General features: G+C 39.9%; 2 protein-coding genes and 1 pseudogene across 5 annotated transcripts in view; 1 reads left to right on the top strand and 2 right to left on the bottom strand.

Annotated features, from left to right (window-relative positions):
- The window catches only part of LOC118396119 (sodium/hydrogen exchanger 10-like), a 29,843-nt gene extending 21,527 nt beyond the window's left edge, over positions 1–8,316 (bottom strand). The window contains exons 1-3 of one of the 3 annotated variants that reach the window (XM_035790240.2): positions 8,105–8,316; positions 637–702; positions 173–334 (exon numbers count right to left, since the gene is read on the bottom strand). In XM_035790240.2, coding sequence (XP_035646133.1) covers positions 173–317 — 145 coding nt within the window. In that variant the 5' untranslated portion in view covers positions 318–334; positions 637–702; positions 8,105–8,316. The remainder of the gene's footprint in view (positions 1–172; positions 335–636; positions 703–8,104) is intronic. The other 2 variants (XM_035790241.2, XM_035790242.2) reach the window with 2 other exon arrangements.
- Positions 8,317–10,451: 2,135 nt separating this feature from the next.
- LOC118396549 (galanin peptides-like) lies at positions 10,452–14,680 on the top strand. 2 transcript variants are annotated; one of them, XM_035790808.1, is made up of 7 exons: positions 10,452–10,586; positions 10,690–10,770; positions 11,180–11,234; positions 12,966–13,037; positions 13,881–13,967; positions 14,118–14,189; positions 14,437–14,680. In XM_035790808.1, the coding sequence occupies exons 2-7, from the start codon at positions 10,690–10,692 to the stop codon at positions 14,496–14,498; spliced, it is 429 nt and encodes a 142-aa protein (XP_035646701.1). In that variant the 5' UTR covers positions 10,452–10,586; the 3' UTR covers positions 14,499–14,680. The 2 variants fall into 2 exon arrangements, with proteins under 2 accessions (XP_035646701.1, XP_035646702.1); XM_035790809.1 differs by lacking the exon at positions 12,966–13,037.
- A 129-nt stretch (positions 14,681–14,809) lies between these two features.
- Positions 14,810–17,068, bottom strand: LOC118396548 (C-factor-like; annotated as a pseudogene).
- Positions 17,069–17,157: the final 89 nt, after the last annotated feature.

Here is a 17,157-nt window from a genome sequence, read left to right as displayed (position 1 = left end):
AGGGAAAAAAAGTTGTCATGTTTGTGAGGGATTTCGGGTAACACGGGTAATTGTAGGGGTAGTGTATAATTGTACGGCACTGACATGGTTTGCAATTACATATTGCATTTAGTTTTGGATTGTGCACAAGAAGTGACTAGTGTATACGGTCTAGCTAGTTATCTAACATTACCTCCAAAGAGACATGCTCCAAACACAGTGAGTATGATCCCTGGTTGACTCTGGTCACTTAAAAGAATCCAGGGCATGAGGCTGGTGTCATTATCAGACATCATATTGCTGATTTCTGAATGAGATTCGGTGTGTAGGAAAGCCATTTTTGCATGCAGATAGACTGGGAGGGAGGGACAGGAAAAAGGTTATTGCACCCATCGGTGACAACGGGTGGGCATTGTCAGCGGGCTCGGACGGGTTACAAATCACACTAGCTAACGTTAAAGATACTCAGCCAGGTCAAACTGTTCAAAAGACATCAGGCTTCTTTTGGATATCTGGTGGTTAGACAAAATAGGTGTGGCTAGCAGTGTTGGGGAAGCTACTCTGAAAATAGGCCTATAGTTTTCCAAGCTAGCAGGTACATCACAATGAAAGAAGTTAAGCTACACTAAAGCTACCCTCAAGAAAAATATAGCTTACTTAACTGAAGTTACATTGAATGCATCCAAACTACTTCATAAAAAGTATCACATGTACAGTGTAAATCTGAAATGCAAGAACAGATCATTTAGTCATTTAGTCTATTAAACACTTCTCTGATATTTATGTATTTTTGTACAAAAAAAGTAGTATGTAGTACAGTAGCTAGCTACACCCCTACATGGCAAAAAATTAATTAACTAGGTTACTGAAAACATTACCTAGATTTGAATTTAGTTCAACTACTCAGTGTTGGGGAGTAGTGAACTCCATGAAGCTTATTCAACAAGCTAGTAATTTAACTACATTTTGCAGTAGCTTGGTGGTTGTTCAACAAGCTAAATTAAAATATTGGTAGCTAGTGTTTTCGGTAGTTAGCTAGCTAGTCAATTAGCTAGCTAGCTAACTTACTTACTTGTTTGTTTGCCATGTAGGGGTGTAGTTAGTAAGCTAACTAGAACTGGAACTACATAGCTACCCACTGGGCACAGATGTCAATTCAACGTCTATTTCACGTTGGTTCAACGTAATTTCATTTCAATGATGTGGAAAAAACATTGATTCAACCAGTGGGTAAACAAAATATAGGTGAAGCAGGCAGATATCTTTTAATGGTTGTATATATTTGCTTGGTTTAAGTAAATATATACAGTACCAGTCAAATGTTTGGACACACCTACTCATTCAAGGGTTTTTCTTTATTTTTACTATTATCTCCAATGTAGAATAATAGTGAAGACATCAAAAAATATGAATAACATATATGGAATCATGTGGTAACCACAAAAATGTTAAACAAATCAGAATATCTTATATTTGAGATTCTTCAAAATAGCCACCATTTGCCTTGATGACAGCTTTGCACACTCTTGGCATTCTCTCAACCAGCTTCATGAGGTAGTCACCTGGAATGCATTTCAATTAACAGGTCTGCCTTGTTAGAAAATAATTTGTGGAATTTCATTAGTTCGTTAGTTACCAGCCTTAGAAATTGCAGCCCACATAAATGCTTCATAGAGTTCAAGAAACAGACGCATCTCAACATCAACTGTTCAGAGGAGACTGTGTGAATCAGGCCTTCATGGTCAAATTGCTACAAAGAAACCACTACTAAAGAACACCAATGAGAAGAAGAGACTTGCTTGGGCCAAGAAACATGAGCAATGGACATTGGACCAGTGGAAACCTGTTCTTTGGTCTGATGAGTCCAAATTAGATTTTTGGTTCCAACCGCCGTGTCTTTGTGAGACGCAGAGTAGGTGAACGGATTAATTCCAAATGTGTGCTCCACCATGAAGCATGGAGGAGGCGGTGTGATGGTGCTTTGCTGGTGACACTGTCTGTGATTTATTTACAATTCAAGGCACACTTAATCAGCATGGCTACCACAGCATTCTGCAGCAATACGCCATATCATCTGGTTTGCGCTTAGTGGGACTATCATTTGTTTTCAACAGGACAATGACCCAACACACCTCAAGGTTGTGTAAGGGCAATTTGACCAAGAAGGAGAGTGATGTAGTGCTGCATCAGATGACACAATCACCCGACCTCAGCCCAATTGAGGTGGTTTGTGAAGAGTTGGACCGCAGAGTGAAGAAAAAGCAGCCAACAAGTGCTCAGCATATGTGGAAAAGCCTTCCAGGTGAAGCTGGTTGAGAGAATGCCAAGAGTGTGCAAAGTTGTCATCAAGGCAAAGGGTGGCTACTTTGAAGAATCTCAAATATAAAATATATTTTGATTTGTTTAAAAGTTGTTTAGAAGCCTCTTGAACCTTGACGCTCCGGTACCGCTTGTCGTGCGGTAGCAGAGAGAACAGTCTATGACTAGGGTGGCTGGAGTCTTTGACAACAATTAGGGCATTCCTCTGACACCACCTGGTATAGAGGTCCTGGATGGCAGGAAGCTTGGCCCCGGTGATGTACTGGCCGTACGTACTACCCTCTGTAGTGCCTTGCAGTCGGAGGTCGAGCAGTTGCCAACCCATCAGGATGCTCTCTATGGTGCAACTGTAGAACCTTTTGAGGATCTGAGGACCCATGCCAAATATTTTTAGTCTCCTGAGGGGGAATAGATTTTGTCGTGCCCTCTTCACGACTGTCTTGGTGTGGTTGGACCATGTTAGTTTTTTGTTGATGTGGATGCCAAGGAACTTGAAGCTTTTCAAAACCTAGTCCCGCTCAGGAGACTGAAAAGATTTGGCATAGGTCCTCAGATCCTCAAAAGGTTCTACAGCTGCAACAGAGAGAATCGTGATGGGTTGCATCGAATCAAATTACATTTTATTGGTCACATACACATAGTTAGCAAATGTTAATGCGAGTGGTCACTGCCTGGTATGGCAACTGCTCAGACTCCGACTGCAAGGCACTACAGAGAGTAGTGCGTACGACCCAGTACATCACTGGGGCAGCTGCCTGCTATCCAGGATCTCTACACCATCCGGTCAAAGACCCCAGCCAACCCTGTCATTGACTGTTTTCTCTACTACTGCATGGCAAGCGGTACCAGAGCACCAAGTTTAGGACCAAAATGCTTCTCAACAGCTTTTACCCCCAAGCCAAAAGACTCCTGAACAGGTAATCAAATGGCTACCCATACTATTTGCATTGTCCCGCCCCACAAACCCCTCATTTATGCTGCTGCTACTCTGTTTATCATATATGCATAATCACTTTAACTATACATTCATGTACATACTACCTCAATTAGCCCGACTAATCGGTGCCTGTATATAGCCTCGCTACTAATATTTTTCAATGTCTTTTTACTGTTGTTTTTTATTACTTTACTTATCTATTGTTCACCTAATAGCAATTTCTTACTTAAAAATGCACTGTTGATTAGGGCCTGTAAGTAGTTTGGCGCACATGCCAAATAAACTTTGATTTGATTATTGATGAGCTTTGCGGGCACTATGATATTGAATGCTGAGCTGTAGTCATATAATACCATTCTCACATAGGTGTTCCTTTTGTCCAGGTGGGAAACGGCAGTGTGGAGTGCAATCGAGATTGCATCATCTGTGGATCTGTTGGGGTAGTATGCAAATTGATGTGGGTCTAGGGTTTCTGGGATAATACTGTTGATGTGAGCCATGACCAGCCTTTCAAAGCACTTCATGGCAACAGAGGTGAGTGGTACGGGTTGGTAGTCATTTAAGCAGGTTACCTTAGTGTTCTTGGGCACAGTGACAATGGTTGTCTGCTTGAAACATGTTGGTATTACAGACAGACAGGGATAGGTTGAAAATGTCAGTGAAGAAACTTGCCAGTTGGTCAGCGCATGCTCGGAGTACATGTCCTGGCAATCCGTCTGAATGTTGACCTGTTTGAAAGTCTTACTCACATTGGTTGCGGAGAGCGTGATCACACAATCGTCTGGAACAGCTGATGCTCTCATGCATGTTTTAGTGTTATTTGCCTCGAAGCGAGCATAATAGTTATTTAGCTCGTCTGGTAGGCTTGTGTCACTGGGCAGCTCTCGGCTGTGCTTCCCTTTGTAGTCTGCTCCTTGAGAGCAGCAGCTCTAGCCTTTAGCTCAGTGCAGATGTTGCCTGTAATCCATGGCTTCTGGTTGGGGTATGTACGTACAGTCACTGTGGGGACGACATTATCGATGCAATTATTGATGAAGCCAGTGACTGATGTGGTGTACTCCTCAATTCCATCGGAATATATATGATATTGGCAAGAAATTCAACAAAATCATGTCCACAAAGATGGAAGGCAGACGAGAGGCGAGATCAGATAGGACCATTCTAGCCAATAAAAGGGCAGATACACGTGTGAACAACAGGCACAACTAAGTCATTTTTCTCAAAGTTGCCCAGAAAGCCACATGCATCCACTTAACGTACATTATTTGTAACAGCTAAACATTATAAAACCTCTATTAGATCAAATAAGCCTCATGTTATTGGAAACTCTCTCATAGACCTCCATACAAAACAATCCCCACTTGGCCTCCCGAGTGGCGCAGCAGTCTAAGGCACTGCAGTGCTTGAGGTGTCACTACAGATCCGGGTTTGATCCAGGGCTGCGTTGCAGCCGGCTGCGACCGGGAGATCCATGAGCAGAAGCACAATTGGCCCAGCGTTGTCCAGGTTTGGGGAAGGTTTGGCCGGCAAGGATGTCCTTGTCCCATCTCACTCTAGCGACTCCTGTGGCGGGCCGGGCGCATGAACGCTGACACAGTCACCAGTTGTACGGTGTTTCCTCCGACACATTTGTGCAGCTGGCTTCCAGGTTTAGCGAGCGGTGTGTCAAGAAGTAGTGCGGCTTAGCAGAGTCGTGTTTCGGAGGACGTATGGCTCTTGACCTTCGCATTTCCCGAGTCTGTACTCAAGTTGCAGCGATGGGACAAGACTGTAACTACCAATTGGGTAAAAAAAAGGGTAAAAATGTAGAAAAAAATATTAGAATAATAAAAATGTAAACCCCACTTGGTCTGCTTATCTCATGCGAACAGATTTTGGTCAGAGTACTGTAAACACTCTCGCTTTGCTTCTTCCTCTCTGGTGCAGCTTAACTTCTTTTGGTAGCATGTAACATTACTTTGAACTAGCTAGCTAGCTATATTTTCAGAGTACCCACTGAGCACAAACACAGACTCAACGTCCTTCTGTAGCTCAGTTGGTAGAGCATGGCGCTTGTAACGCCAGGGTAGTGGGTTCGATCCCCGGGACCACCCATACGTAGAATGTATGCACACATGACTGTAAGTCGCTTTGGATAAAAGCGTCTGCTAAATGGCATATATTATTATTATTATTATATTATTATTATATTATTATTATATTATCAACGTTGTTTCAACGTAATTATGTCATCATGGATTTTATTTAGTACTATCATTTAAGTTAGACTTTTGATTGAGACATGAATCCAACATATCAAGGAAACATGTCAAGGAAACAGCAGAGGGAGCCCCCCCCCCCTATCCACATCGATGCGACCACAGTGGAGAAGGTGAAAAGTAGAGTTCGACCGATTAATCGGAATGGCTGATTAATTAGGGCTGATATCAAGTTTTCATAACAATTGGAAATCTGTATTTTTGGGCGCCGATTTTTTAAAATATTTGTACCTTTATTTAACTAGGCAAGTCAGTTAAAAACACATTCTTATTTTCAATGACGGCCTAGGAACGGTGGGTTAACTGCCTTGTTCATGGGCAGAACGACAGATTTTCAACTTGTCAGCTCGGGGGATCCAATCTTGCAACTAGTTCAACGCAATAACGGCCTGCCTCTCTCTCGTTGCACTCCACAAGGAGACTGCCTGTTACGCGAATGCAGTAAGCCAAGGTATGTTGCTAGCTAGCATTAAACTTATGTTGTTTATGACTTCAAGCCTATCAAATCCCAAGATGAGGCTGTGAAATAACCGAAGTGAAATGGCTAGCTAGTTAGCGCGCGCTAATAGCGTTTCAAACGTCACTCGCTCTGAGCCTTTGCTCATTGCTCTGCATGGGTAACGCTGCTTTGATGGTGGCTGTTGTCGTTGTGTTGCTGGTTCGAGCCCAGGGAGGAGCGAGGAGAGGGACGGAAGCTATACTGTTACACTGGCAATACTAAAGTGCCTATAAGAACATCCAATAGTCAAAGGTTAATGAAATACAAATGGTATAGAGGGAAATAGTCCTATAATTCCTATAATAACTACAACCTAAAAGTTCTTACCTGGGAATTTTGAAGACTCATGATAAAAGGAACCACCCGCTTTCATATGTTTTCAAGTTCTGAGCAAGGAACTGAAACGTTAGCTTTCTTACATAGCACATAATGCACTTTTACTTTCTTCTCCAACACTTTGTTTTTGCATTATTTAAACCAAGTTGAACATGTTTCATTATTTACTTGAGGCTAAATAGATTTTATTGATGTATTATATTAAGTTAAAATAAGTGTTCATTCAGTATTGTTGTAATTGTCATTATTACAAATGTAAAAACATATATATTAAATCGGCCGATTAATCGGCAGCGGCTTTTTTGGTCCTTCAATAATCGGTATCTGTGTTGAAAAATCATAATCGGTCGACCAAGTTCCTCGGCGTACACATCACTGACTAACTGAAATGGCTCACCCACACAAACAGTGTGGTGGAACAGCGCCTCTTCAACCTCAGGACGTTGAAGAAATTTGTCTTGGCACTTAAAACCCTCACAAAATGTTACAGATGCACAATTGAGGGCATCCTGTCAGGTATCACTGCCTGGTACAGCAACTGCACCACCCGCAACCACAGGGCTCTCCAGAGGGTGGTGCAGTCTGCCCAATGCATCACCGGGAGCAAACTACCTGCCCTCGAGGACACCGACAGCACCCGATGTCACAGGAAGGCCAAAAAGACCAGACTGTTAAATACTGTTAAATAGCTATCACTAGCACATTAGAGGAGGCTGCCCTATATAGATAGACTTGGAATCACTGGCCACTTTAATAATGGAATACTAGTCACTTTAATAATGTTTACAAATTTGGATTACTCATCTAATATGTATATACTGTATTATATCCTATTCTACTGTATCTTAGTCTATGCCGCTCTGGCATTGCTCTCCCAAATGTTGAAATATTCTTAATTTCATTATTTTACTTTAGATGTGCGTGTATTGTTGTGAAATTGTTAGATATTACAGTTAGATATTACTGCACTGTTAGAGCTAGAACCACAAGCATTTCGCAACACCCGCAATAGCATCTGCTAAGCACATGTACGTGACAAATAAAATTTGATTTGATTAATTTGTAGACAAACTGGAATTAAAGCAAGCCAAGTCTGTGGCACAGATGGTACTATTCAAGCACTAGATTAAGCACATCCTTTAAAATGCTGACATTTGGTTGTGTCAAAACGCGCATTGATAAACATTTGGCTAATGTTAACAACTAACCAAAAATCAGACATTGTTTTTCCATTGGAATTTGGTTGTGCTTTTAGGTGGTTGAAAGCATAGGGATAACACATTGGAATTGGAAATTCAACTAGCTTTTTGAGTGGGTGAATATAGGTTGTATTCGCATTGATCTACAATGTCTCAACCAAATATTACCCAATTATCCACGTTGAAATGAAGTGGTGTGCCCACTGCCCAGTGGGTAGCTTCCTCAATACTGACTACCGCCAAGCTACAAAAATGTAGCTAGCTAGCTAATTACAGAAATGAGTAATATTAGCTAACGTTATGTAGTTAAACTACATGTAACGTTAGTTAGCTAACTTTAGATCACTAGCTACTACACGACAGTTCTGGTTAGCTTGCGTGGCAACGAAGCCAGAAACTAGCCAACCACTGCAGCAGTTAGCTAGTTAGCTACAGTAGCTATGAAACCACAAACATACGAGATCGAGCCCATTTCCCACTGCGCTGATCAACGGCTTCTGTGGGCAAAATACGCTTGCTAACGTTAGCTATGTTAGCATACGTTAGCAAGCTAAACACACTACTCAAATAAACTTACCTCATGGATTTATTTTGGGATTTGAGACAACGTTTTTTTCTCCAAGTTCATCCAAATTTCCGAGAGACCAGTGTAAACGTTTCAATGTAACGTTGCTAGGCTAGAACGATGTTTCGAGCTTTATGATCGCGTGACGTCATTGGACGCCTTTGGTTGAACAGCCAGTGCGCTACGCGACAGTGCGCTCCACACAGGAGCTGTCTCGGACAAGCAAGGCTAGTACGCTGTCCGTTTACATTGCGAAAATAGACATTTAGCCACTGCTATAATCTGTAATAAGTTGTCTTTCACAAATCCAGAATTTGTGTAATTAATTTAGCCCTTGTAAGATAACTAAAATAAATAAAATGTGCGATAATAATAATAATAATAATATATGCCATTTAGCAGACGCTTTTATCCAAAGCGACTTACAGTCATGTGTGCATACATTCTACGTATGGGTGGTCCCGGGGATCGAACCCACTACCCTGGCGTTACAAGCGCCATGCTCTACCAACTGAGCTACAGAAGGACCGAGACAACGATCATTGAAGACACAGAGGGCATGGAGTCTCAAAGAAAATACGTGTTAGTGCAGATGTATGCAGACTCACGTGACGTCATTGATGCAAATAATGTATTTTGGGAATACTTTACTTTATAAATGAGTTAGGAACTTTCCTTAACTTCATCTATGATATTTAATATTGTAGAAAGTCAGAAGAAAACTGCCAGGCTTCAATGGTCAACTTGCAGAGGTTGAAATGTTGCCCAATGGATTGTCTGCTAAAAGAATGCATTGTGAACTACGCGAGAGACCTCTGATTCGGAGCAACAAAGACCATTACCTGCATCAGAAGTTGCACGTTTCTCTAAAGCACAACCATGCGTAGTCCAGTTAAACAGTGCCGGCAGATATGGATGTGTTGCAATTACCAAGGATGGGGTTATAGCACTGTTTCTTCCAGACAAGAACCCTTGTGCAAGAGCCCTACCTGGAGTCCAGGAGCTAAGGCCATTCTGTGAATAGGACTTTGCAATTAAAGACAAGGCAAGGAAAGAACATCGAAAGCAGGTAGGCCTGGACTTTAGCTGGAAAAGTGGTTGTATCCAAATAGATCTGTCCTGTATGGTTGGTACAGGATGGAGTGTAGATTGTATAATACAAGGTGTTGAGTCAGAACAGTGCTCATAAAAACGTGATTTTCTATTCAGCAACCTCTCCCTGCAGAAAACATCAACACATGGATTGTGTGGTGGTGTGATAAATACTCCGATCATCAATGTGAAAGGAAACAGCCATAGATCTTCAGCATTGAGTTCTTTGGATGGAGTTCCTTCCTCATGTCATAATGGATCAGAACATTGCCCAAGGTGTGATGCTTGTTACAATGGAGGATTTCCCACACAGACCAATGACAAATGGAGAGAAGAACTTACCGAACTGCCTATGCCTGTTGCAGAATCAGACCGAACATCTAAAAACGGACAAACCATTTTACAAAGAGCCCTAAGGTTCCTGCCTTTGTTACACACTGTTTTTGTCCCATTTTGCTCTCTGTTGGTGGCTGCTGACCTGTACTGTCATTGGAATGGAAGGTCATGGTGCCCTGAGAGTGGCTTTTCTAGTCTGTTATCTAGTGTAGCTTGTGACTACCATCCTCCAGTATGACTAGTTAATCTCAATGATAGAATAACATGTTCATATAAATCATGCTCTCATTATTTCGGATCTGTTAATTAAAGAAAGAACTTCATTTAAATCCCTCTTATTGATCTCATATACATGTAACCTATAACCATTTCTGACAAGTGTTAATTCAACACCTTCAAACTAATATTTTATGGCAACTATCTATGGATAAAGGCTACAGAAAAGTTTCAATCTATTGTCACAAAATAGATCTCGCCCTTTGATTCAGGATTTCCTGCTTTCATAATTGAAACGGACCAGTCCACAAATCCATGGAAAGATTCTAACTTTCTCCTTGTCTGTAAGGGTTTTGTATTTTGACATTTTAACCACTCTGAGAGGCTCTAAAATAAATATTTTAGATTCACTGATCTTATAGCAGTTTTAGTATAGACATACACGATAAATGGTTTTTCTACAAATGATATCACGTGAGATTCTGTTAATGAGAAAATTGATCCGACTTTCAGAACTACTGTCCAACTCAATGTTTCAGGCTGCAAAAAGTACATGACGATGTTATTGTAATTTCATCGTGACATGACCACTAAGCCTACAGGAGGGGGTAGGTGGTTGTGACGTCTGAATTTGAGGAACAGGTAGGACCCCCCTACGCTTTATCCCCCCTACACTTTTTTGTAGTTGCTTGGGGATTATAAAAGGCTACCAGAATCATCCTAACCCAAACGAGAATCACTACATGGACATTGAAGTTCTCTCCTCATCTATGAGCATACCTATTTTGAATAAAGCCTTATAGACGTTTACATTATATTTTCTCTTCCACCGTTGAACAAAACTTTAAAGGTAAGCAGATTTAAGACTTCTTTATAAATGTTTGTTTTGCGACTTTCAACTTCTACAATTTTGAGGTTTTCTACAACTAAAATGTTTTTATATCTTGCCTTAGATGCAGAAGTCTATTGGAGTAGTTTGCATATCACTCATTTTCTGCGCAGCTCTGTCAGAAACAATTGGATTAGTGATTGCGGTAGGTCAACGTTGTATTGTATTTGGAAAAATGTTGTCTAAAATGCTGTGATTTTCTCGTTGTTTTAACTAGAAGTAGGCCTAGGCTATTGCAAACAACATACAAATTATATTAACGTTTTAATGACTTAACACCATAACGTGGCATTGAGAGAATCGAGTTATTGCAATATAGTTAAGTTGAGCAATTGGCATTCCAAAAATGTAATTTATTAACAAGTGAAATACTGTAGTGTGAGGTGTGTGTTGAGTTAACTGATGAGTGAGTATACAGTGTGTATAAGGAATCTGATTTGTGTGTGTGTGTGTGTGTGTGTGTGTGTGTGTGTGTGTGTGTGTGTGTGTGTGTGTGTGTGTGTGTGTGTGTGTGTGTGTGTGTGTGTGTGTGTGTGTTGTGTTTGTGATCGCAGGCTAAAGAGAAGCGAGGATGGACACTGAACAGTGCTGGCTACCTTTTGGGTCCTCGTAAGTGACTTCTAACCAGGGTTGGGGAGTAACAGATGACATAATGTAACGTTACATGTAAGGGATTACAAAAAACGGTAACTGTAATCCGTTACAAACAAAACATATTGTAATGACAGATACTTTTGAAAAACTAGACGATTACTTTTAAATTCACAAAGGATGTTTGCGAAAAAAATATTTGACACTTCTGATTGCTCAATGACATTCAAATCAGCATCGAAAAAAGGCTCAAGTTTCAATTTGTTCCACCTGAGGGAGTCTGACCACGAGTCAGATGCCACTGTGATGACACACAGTGTTTGATGGATCGCGGGAAAAGAGCAGGAATAGGATTTTGTAGGCTACAGTCCAAACATTTCTTCCAATGGTGCGACTGCTGTCGGCATCCAACGATTATCCAATTTGAATAATGTTTAGAGGTAAGGATGACAGCAGTGGTGTAGTCTAGGGCGATACGGATATCACTTATTATTGATATCTACATTGCGCAGTGATGTGAATCACACTGTTGCTCTCATTTAGCTATTTGCGCCTTACGGATTGTGGTTGTTGAGGATGGCTGTTCACAAATCTAAAAGTATATTTGAACCCAACAATGGTTGAATTCAATAAATGTAAGCTACCTATCAATCATTGTTTTTGAAACCAGTGGACAGCCAGTGAAAAATGCGCTCTTGCAACAGCTGCATAGTGCGGATCCCAGCCTATGGATAAATGTAGGGCTTTTATTGCTCAATCTAATCCATGCTGATTTAAAAAAAAATCCATAGGATTGGACACATGCTCAAACTCACACACTTTTGATAGACTTAAAAGGGGAAATTTGTAGTTGCTACATCAATTTTTGGATTTATAAATGATATACTTTAATGTAAAGATGAAGTAGAAAGCGATGGGTTAGAAGAAGTATACATAACCAACACATAAAGTAAAATGTAACATCCATGTATGGCCAGCTATGTAAACTTTAACAATAATTTATCCTGCAATAGATGTCGTTCAATTGGCAACATACATTTTTGTCTTCTTCTAATGCAGTTTAAGGGGAATGTAATCTAAAAGTAACTGAATGTAATCAGATTACGTTACTGAGTTTGGGTAATCCAAAAGTTAAATTACCGATTACAAATTTCTACAGGTAACTAGTAACGGATTACATTTAGAAAGTACCCAACCCCGCTTCTAACTTATTAACAATATATACATGTACAGCCTCTCAATCACAACAGTCAACTCCTTTCTCCTAGTCTGAACCTCATATTTGTTTGCCCATTGTACACTTTTTCACCTTTCACCTGGCTGTGTGATGTGGCATGATGGTTTCCAACATACTTGTTCTGTGTAATTATTGGACTTTTAAGTTGTCATCCCTGACTATATTCACTATATTATAATATTTTGGAAGGTATCTTCTTTAAACAGGATAACCTATTCATTCCAAAGGTTAATCAATTCTTGTCAACAAAGAATGAGGATATGTCCTAAACTAGTTTAATTATCAAACACAAATGCAATATGCAGTACCTCTGTCATATGCAACTTTGTACTTTTAACTGAGGATTTATTTAAATATCACATTTAATCCAATCTGTCTGCTGAATGCCAATGATGGTAAGTGGTTAACTGCACAATGTTAATTTAAACATCTCAATACTCAGTGTACACTACTTTATAGACACAGGTCAGTGTTGTAAGTTCAGGTAAAATGCCATCATCCCTGTGTTTCAGGTCGTATTGATCACCTAATACAGATAAAGGATAATCCCAGCGTAAGGGGGAGAGAAGAACTGCTAAGTCAATGTAAGATAGCTCCTGCAGGACATTGGAGTCAACGGAGGAATTGCTCTGTGACGCATCGCTCTGTGTGCTTATTTACTGTTTCCAGATTAAGCATATTTCATGTCTCATGATGTATTAAACAACCAAGCAGAGGTGTTTTATCACAGCCATGGTCCCTTTGTTAGTTTATTTTTCTACCTGTTTATGAATGATTAAATTGTCATACAGGAGCTTAAATCTCAGAAAGGCACTGTGAGAACAAAGACAATGATGCTAATGTTATTTTAGTATTTAATTATACTTGATGTGTGATGACTGAGGCTATGGGTTAAGGTAAAAATTCAAGGATTACAATTCAGATAATTAGTGCACTTACATGATTGTTCAGTGCATTTTTCCTAGCCGTCTTGACTTAAACCTCTATTAAAGTTGCACCTTGCCCCTTTGGCTATAAATTAAAAACATAAGCACTGTGCTCTCTGAGATGCACAGTGAATGAAATTACTCTCCAAACGTTAATTTAGCCTAGCTTTCTTGGTTTTTATTTGTATTTTTTCTTAGCATGTGGTTGGACTGTTCCTTAATATTTATTTCCTTTTTAGGTTCTGTATCCATTCTCAAATGTGTCACTTATTCCATTGGTGAATATAAGTTGTAAAGCAATTCCGAGACTCAAGCCCTGCAGGTTGCTTTTCAGACTCGTGACAGATAAAAGGAAAAAAACGCACGCTCATAAATTACAAGGGTGCCTTGAGGCTTTAGGCAGGGCTGTGGTGTTTGTGCGTGGTGTGCAATGAAGGGGATTTCATCTAGGGAATGGGTGAAAGTCAGCTGTGCAAACTATGATTTTGTCTTGTTGTTCAGATGGCATCGATGGTCACCGGACGCTCAGTGACAAGCATGGCCTTGCTGGTAAGAGAGACATGCCCCGGGACTATGACTTCAAATCAGGTGAGAGGCTCTAACAGCCATGTAAAACCTGGGGCTTGTAGCCTACAGTTTATAGACCCTATGAGAGGGAGAATCCAACGTTCAGAGTGCTGCAGTACAGTAAGTCTGCTGTACGTCTTCTACACCTCATGAGGATCTCTAATTTTGCAGGTTCCTTGAGAATAACAGATGAGGATGTATTACACAATGTCATTGACTTCTTATCATACATGCAACTTAAAGGTGAGTTGATGTCTGTTATGAATGTTTAATTACAGCAAAGAGTTTTATTCATATCATATACGGTTATGTTGACATGTTCCAGAGTAAAATGATCATATTTTGATGTAATATTTACATTTGTAGTCAGATTCCTGGCAGTATATAGTTAAAAACATATTTGGAACAGAACAACTTACTAGCATAGTACTGATCAGATATAACCATCTGACTGTACTCACTAAAATGTTTTTTTTCATCTACTTTGCAGAAATCGGAGCTCTGGATACCCTGCCTTCCTTGCTCACATCAGAAGAGATGAGTCAGCCCTAGTTCAACTTCAACATTCATTGATCTATTCTCAACTCTTCAAAAGCCTGCAAAGTACATTGTCTGTGCATATCCCATTATACTGGATACTGGTGTCATGATTTACAACAATCTCCTATACAGAGTAAATATGTTCCTATTATAATTTGAAAGAAATGTATTGAATAAAACTTTTTGAATGGCAAGACTTTTTTGTTCCTATATATTGATTATACAGTATATAGTTGTTCTATGCAAACGGTGAGATTACCTTAGAAAGTGCAACAAGCCAAACAACTCAGATTTGTTTTTTAAATTCCACATTTAAAATGTCAAGTCTCCAGCTTCTCTCTCACGCCAACTAAATACAAAGAAATCAGAGATTGCAGAGCAACCTAACAGCATGATGATGCAATTGTGCGTTGTATTCTATGATCTCTGCTCAGTGTTTTGTCCCAGTGAATTGTCGGCAGTACAACTGCACATTACACAAGTTACTGTTTCAAAGTTGAGCTTCACCATGGTAGCTTGTTTCCAGAGTTGTTGAAGAATCCTCCATGATGCTTTTCTGTCAGAGACAGCAAAGATGATCCTCCGTACTCAAATCCGCCTATTCCATAATAGACAGGAAATGCTGCATAACAGTCAATTTATTGAGATACACAGAAATATATTATAATGTATTCATATTAAGGACCCAATCATAAAACACCTCAACCAAGAGTATGAGACACTCACATATGGGCCACCTACGTCAGTGCGCACCCAGCCAGGGTGAAGGGCTATACACAGAATCTCTTCAGATTCCAGGTCAATGGCTAGACAACTTGTCGCCATGTTCAAGGCAGCCTACATATGTAAACAAAATGAGATGGACAGGACATGTAATGACTGTGTACACATACAAACAGTCAGATTAATTGTCTTCACACCCAAACATCCTATGGCCAATATTGCAACCGGAGATGATCTGTAATGTTTATATGGGCTCTATTGAAAGGACAATTACTGTTGCTGTTCACCTTTGAGGTCCTGTAAGCATAGCTTTTGAAGGCTGCTCCGGCTCCCCAATTGGCCTTAATGGAGCCCAGTATGGAAGAGATGTTTATCACAGCTGCCCTATTGATCCCCATTACAGTGGTCCATGCAGCAGCTGCCCGGAGCAATGGCAGAAATGCCTACAAGAGCCAACAACATAAACAACTCAGTCAAAAACATGACAATGTGATCTGGACAGTTACAATGTAGGTTTCTTCGATGAAGTAGGGAACCGATCATAAAACTTGGGTATGTGAAGATCCTCTGTACTCCAACAAAATTAAGAGGTTTCTCATTCATGCTCTTCTAGGGGTGAAACAAATACATTTACCTTGGTGGCAAAAAGAGTAGAAACATTATTACTCTCGAAAGTTGTCAGGTGTCACTGTCTTCAGATCAGCTGTGTTGTTTATGAGGCAGTTGAGCCCATCACCTCCCAGTATGGATGACACCTCGTGAAATGCTGAGTCTATACATGACTGGCTGACAACATCTGATAACAAAGAAAGCATGACCATTTAAAACAAGAAACAAACCATTTTTGTTGTTGCTTGTTTTTATTTAAGAGGATAAGGTTTAATTAGCTAATGGTTATTTCAGTTTGGCATCTCTTCATGTTCTGTTGAGTACTTGAAACATAAAATTGAGCATGTAATCAAAGTTACTTAAATGTTTTAATTTAAAGAGAAGCCATTTGAGGAACCTCAAGCCAAAACCCAATACAGTGCCTCTTGCGTCATCTGCTGGAATACCAAACATGGCACATGATACACATAGAATCATATCCCCAACAAAATAATGAATCCATCCGCATTACTCTGCGCTCTCTTTTACGTAATTATGTTGGCTATGCTACTCACCAAGCCGTACAATATAAACACCTTTGTAGGATTTGGCAATATTATGTAGATCCCGATGAAGAACAACTTTTATCATGCATCCCTAGGTTTACAGTCAAAACATATCCTCACACGTGTATTCCCATTAGATGGAATTCATAAAACAAGTTGAACATGATATTCTCCTACTTGTGCTGCGGGTGGTTTGCGCGCAGTCACTTATTGTGGTCGGTCGCTCGATGCTTCTAGCCAGGTCTTTCACCATTTGTAGACCAAGGCCTCTGCACGCCCCAGTAATTAGTACAGAATGACATTTTCAAAAATGTCGATTCATACTATTTAGAATATGTCTATCAGTTTACTTTGTTTGATGATTAGGAAATATGATTGGCCTGTCCAGACAGAACTTTAGTAGCGTTACAATCTGAAGGTGTGGTTATAAAACAACCCGACTGGACCAATGAAGGGTTTCTGTCAACTCTTCTTATTTCTTGCCATTTTTACAGAAAAAAAATTCAGTTTGACCTGCCTGTTGCCTTCTAAATGTGTCATTTTTATTTATTTATTTTTTTCAGCAACTTTGAAATAATATATCATATTATTTTATACACAGATAGGGTGATTAGAGCAGGTTCAATTTAATTGTGACATGAATCATGCACACTGATTTGAAAATACAAACGCATTTACAAATTTCACATTAATATTTAGCGTTTAAGCATTGCATTTCCGAACTGACACTGATCACCCGCCATAGGACACTAACAAAATATTCAATAATAACAAAGATCTATTCTATTTAGATG

The sequence above is a fragment of the Oncorhynchus keta genome, chromosome 17 (assembly GCF_023373465.1).
Source record: "Oncorhynchus keta strain PuntledgeMale-10-30-2019 chromosome 17, Oket_V2, whole genome shotgun sequence".
Classification (NCBI taxonomy): Eukaryota; Metazoa; Chordata; class Actinopteri; order Salmoniformes; family Salmonidae; genus Oncorhynchus; species Oncorhynchus keta.
The sequence above is the reverse complement of the archived record's forward strand: the minus strand, read 5'-3'. Positions and strand labels throughout refer to the sequence as shown.

Coding starts and splice junctions, on each gene's coding strand:
- LOC118396549 (XM_035790808.1), top strand. CDS start 10,690: ATGCAGAAGTCTATTGGAGTAGTTTGCATATCACTCATTTTCTGCGCA. Junction 10,771..11,179: donor CAATTGGATTAGTGATTGCG/GTAGGTCAACGT, acceptor TTGTGATCGCAG/GCTAAAGAGAAGCGAGGATG. Junction 11,235..12,965: donor TGGCTACCTTTTGGGTCCTC/GTAAGTGACTTC, acceptor CCTGTGTTTCAG/GTCGTATTGATCACCTAATA.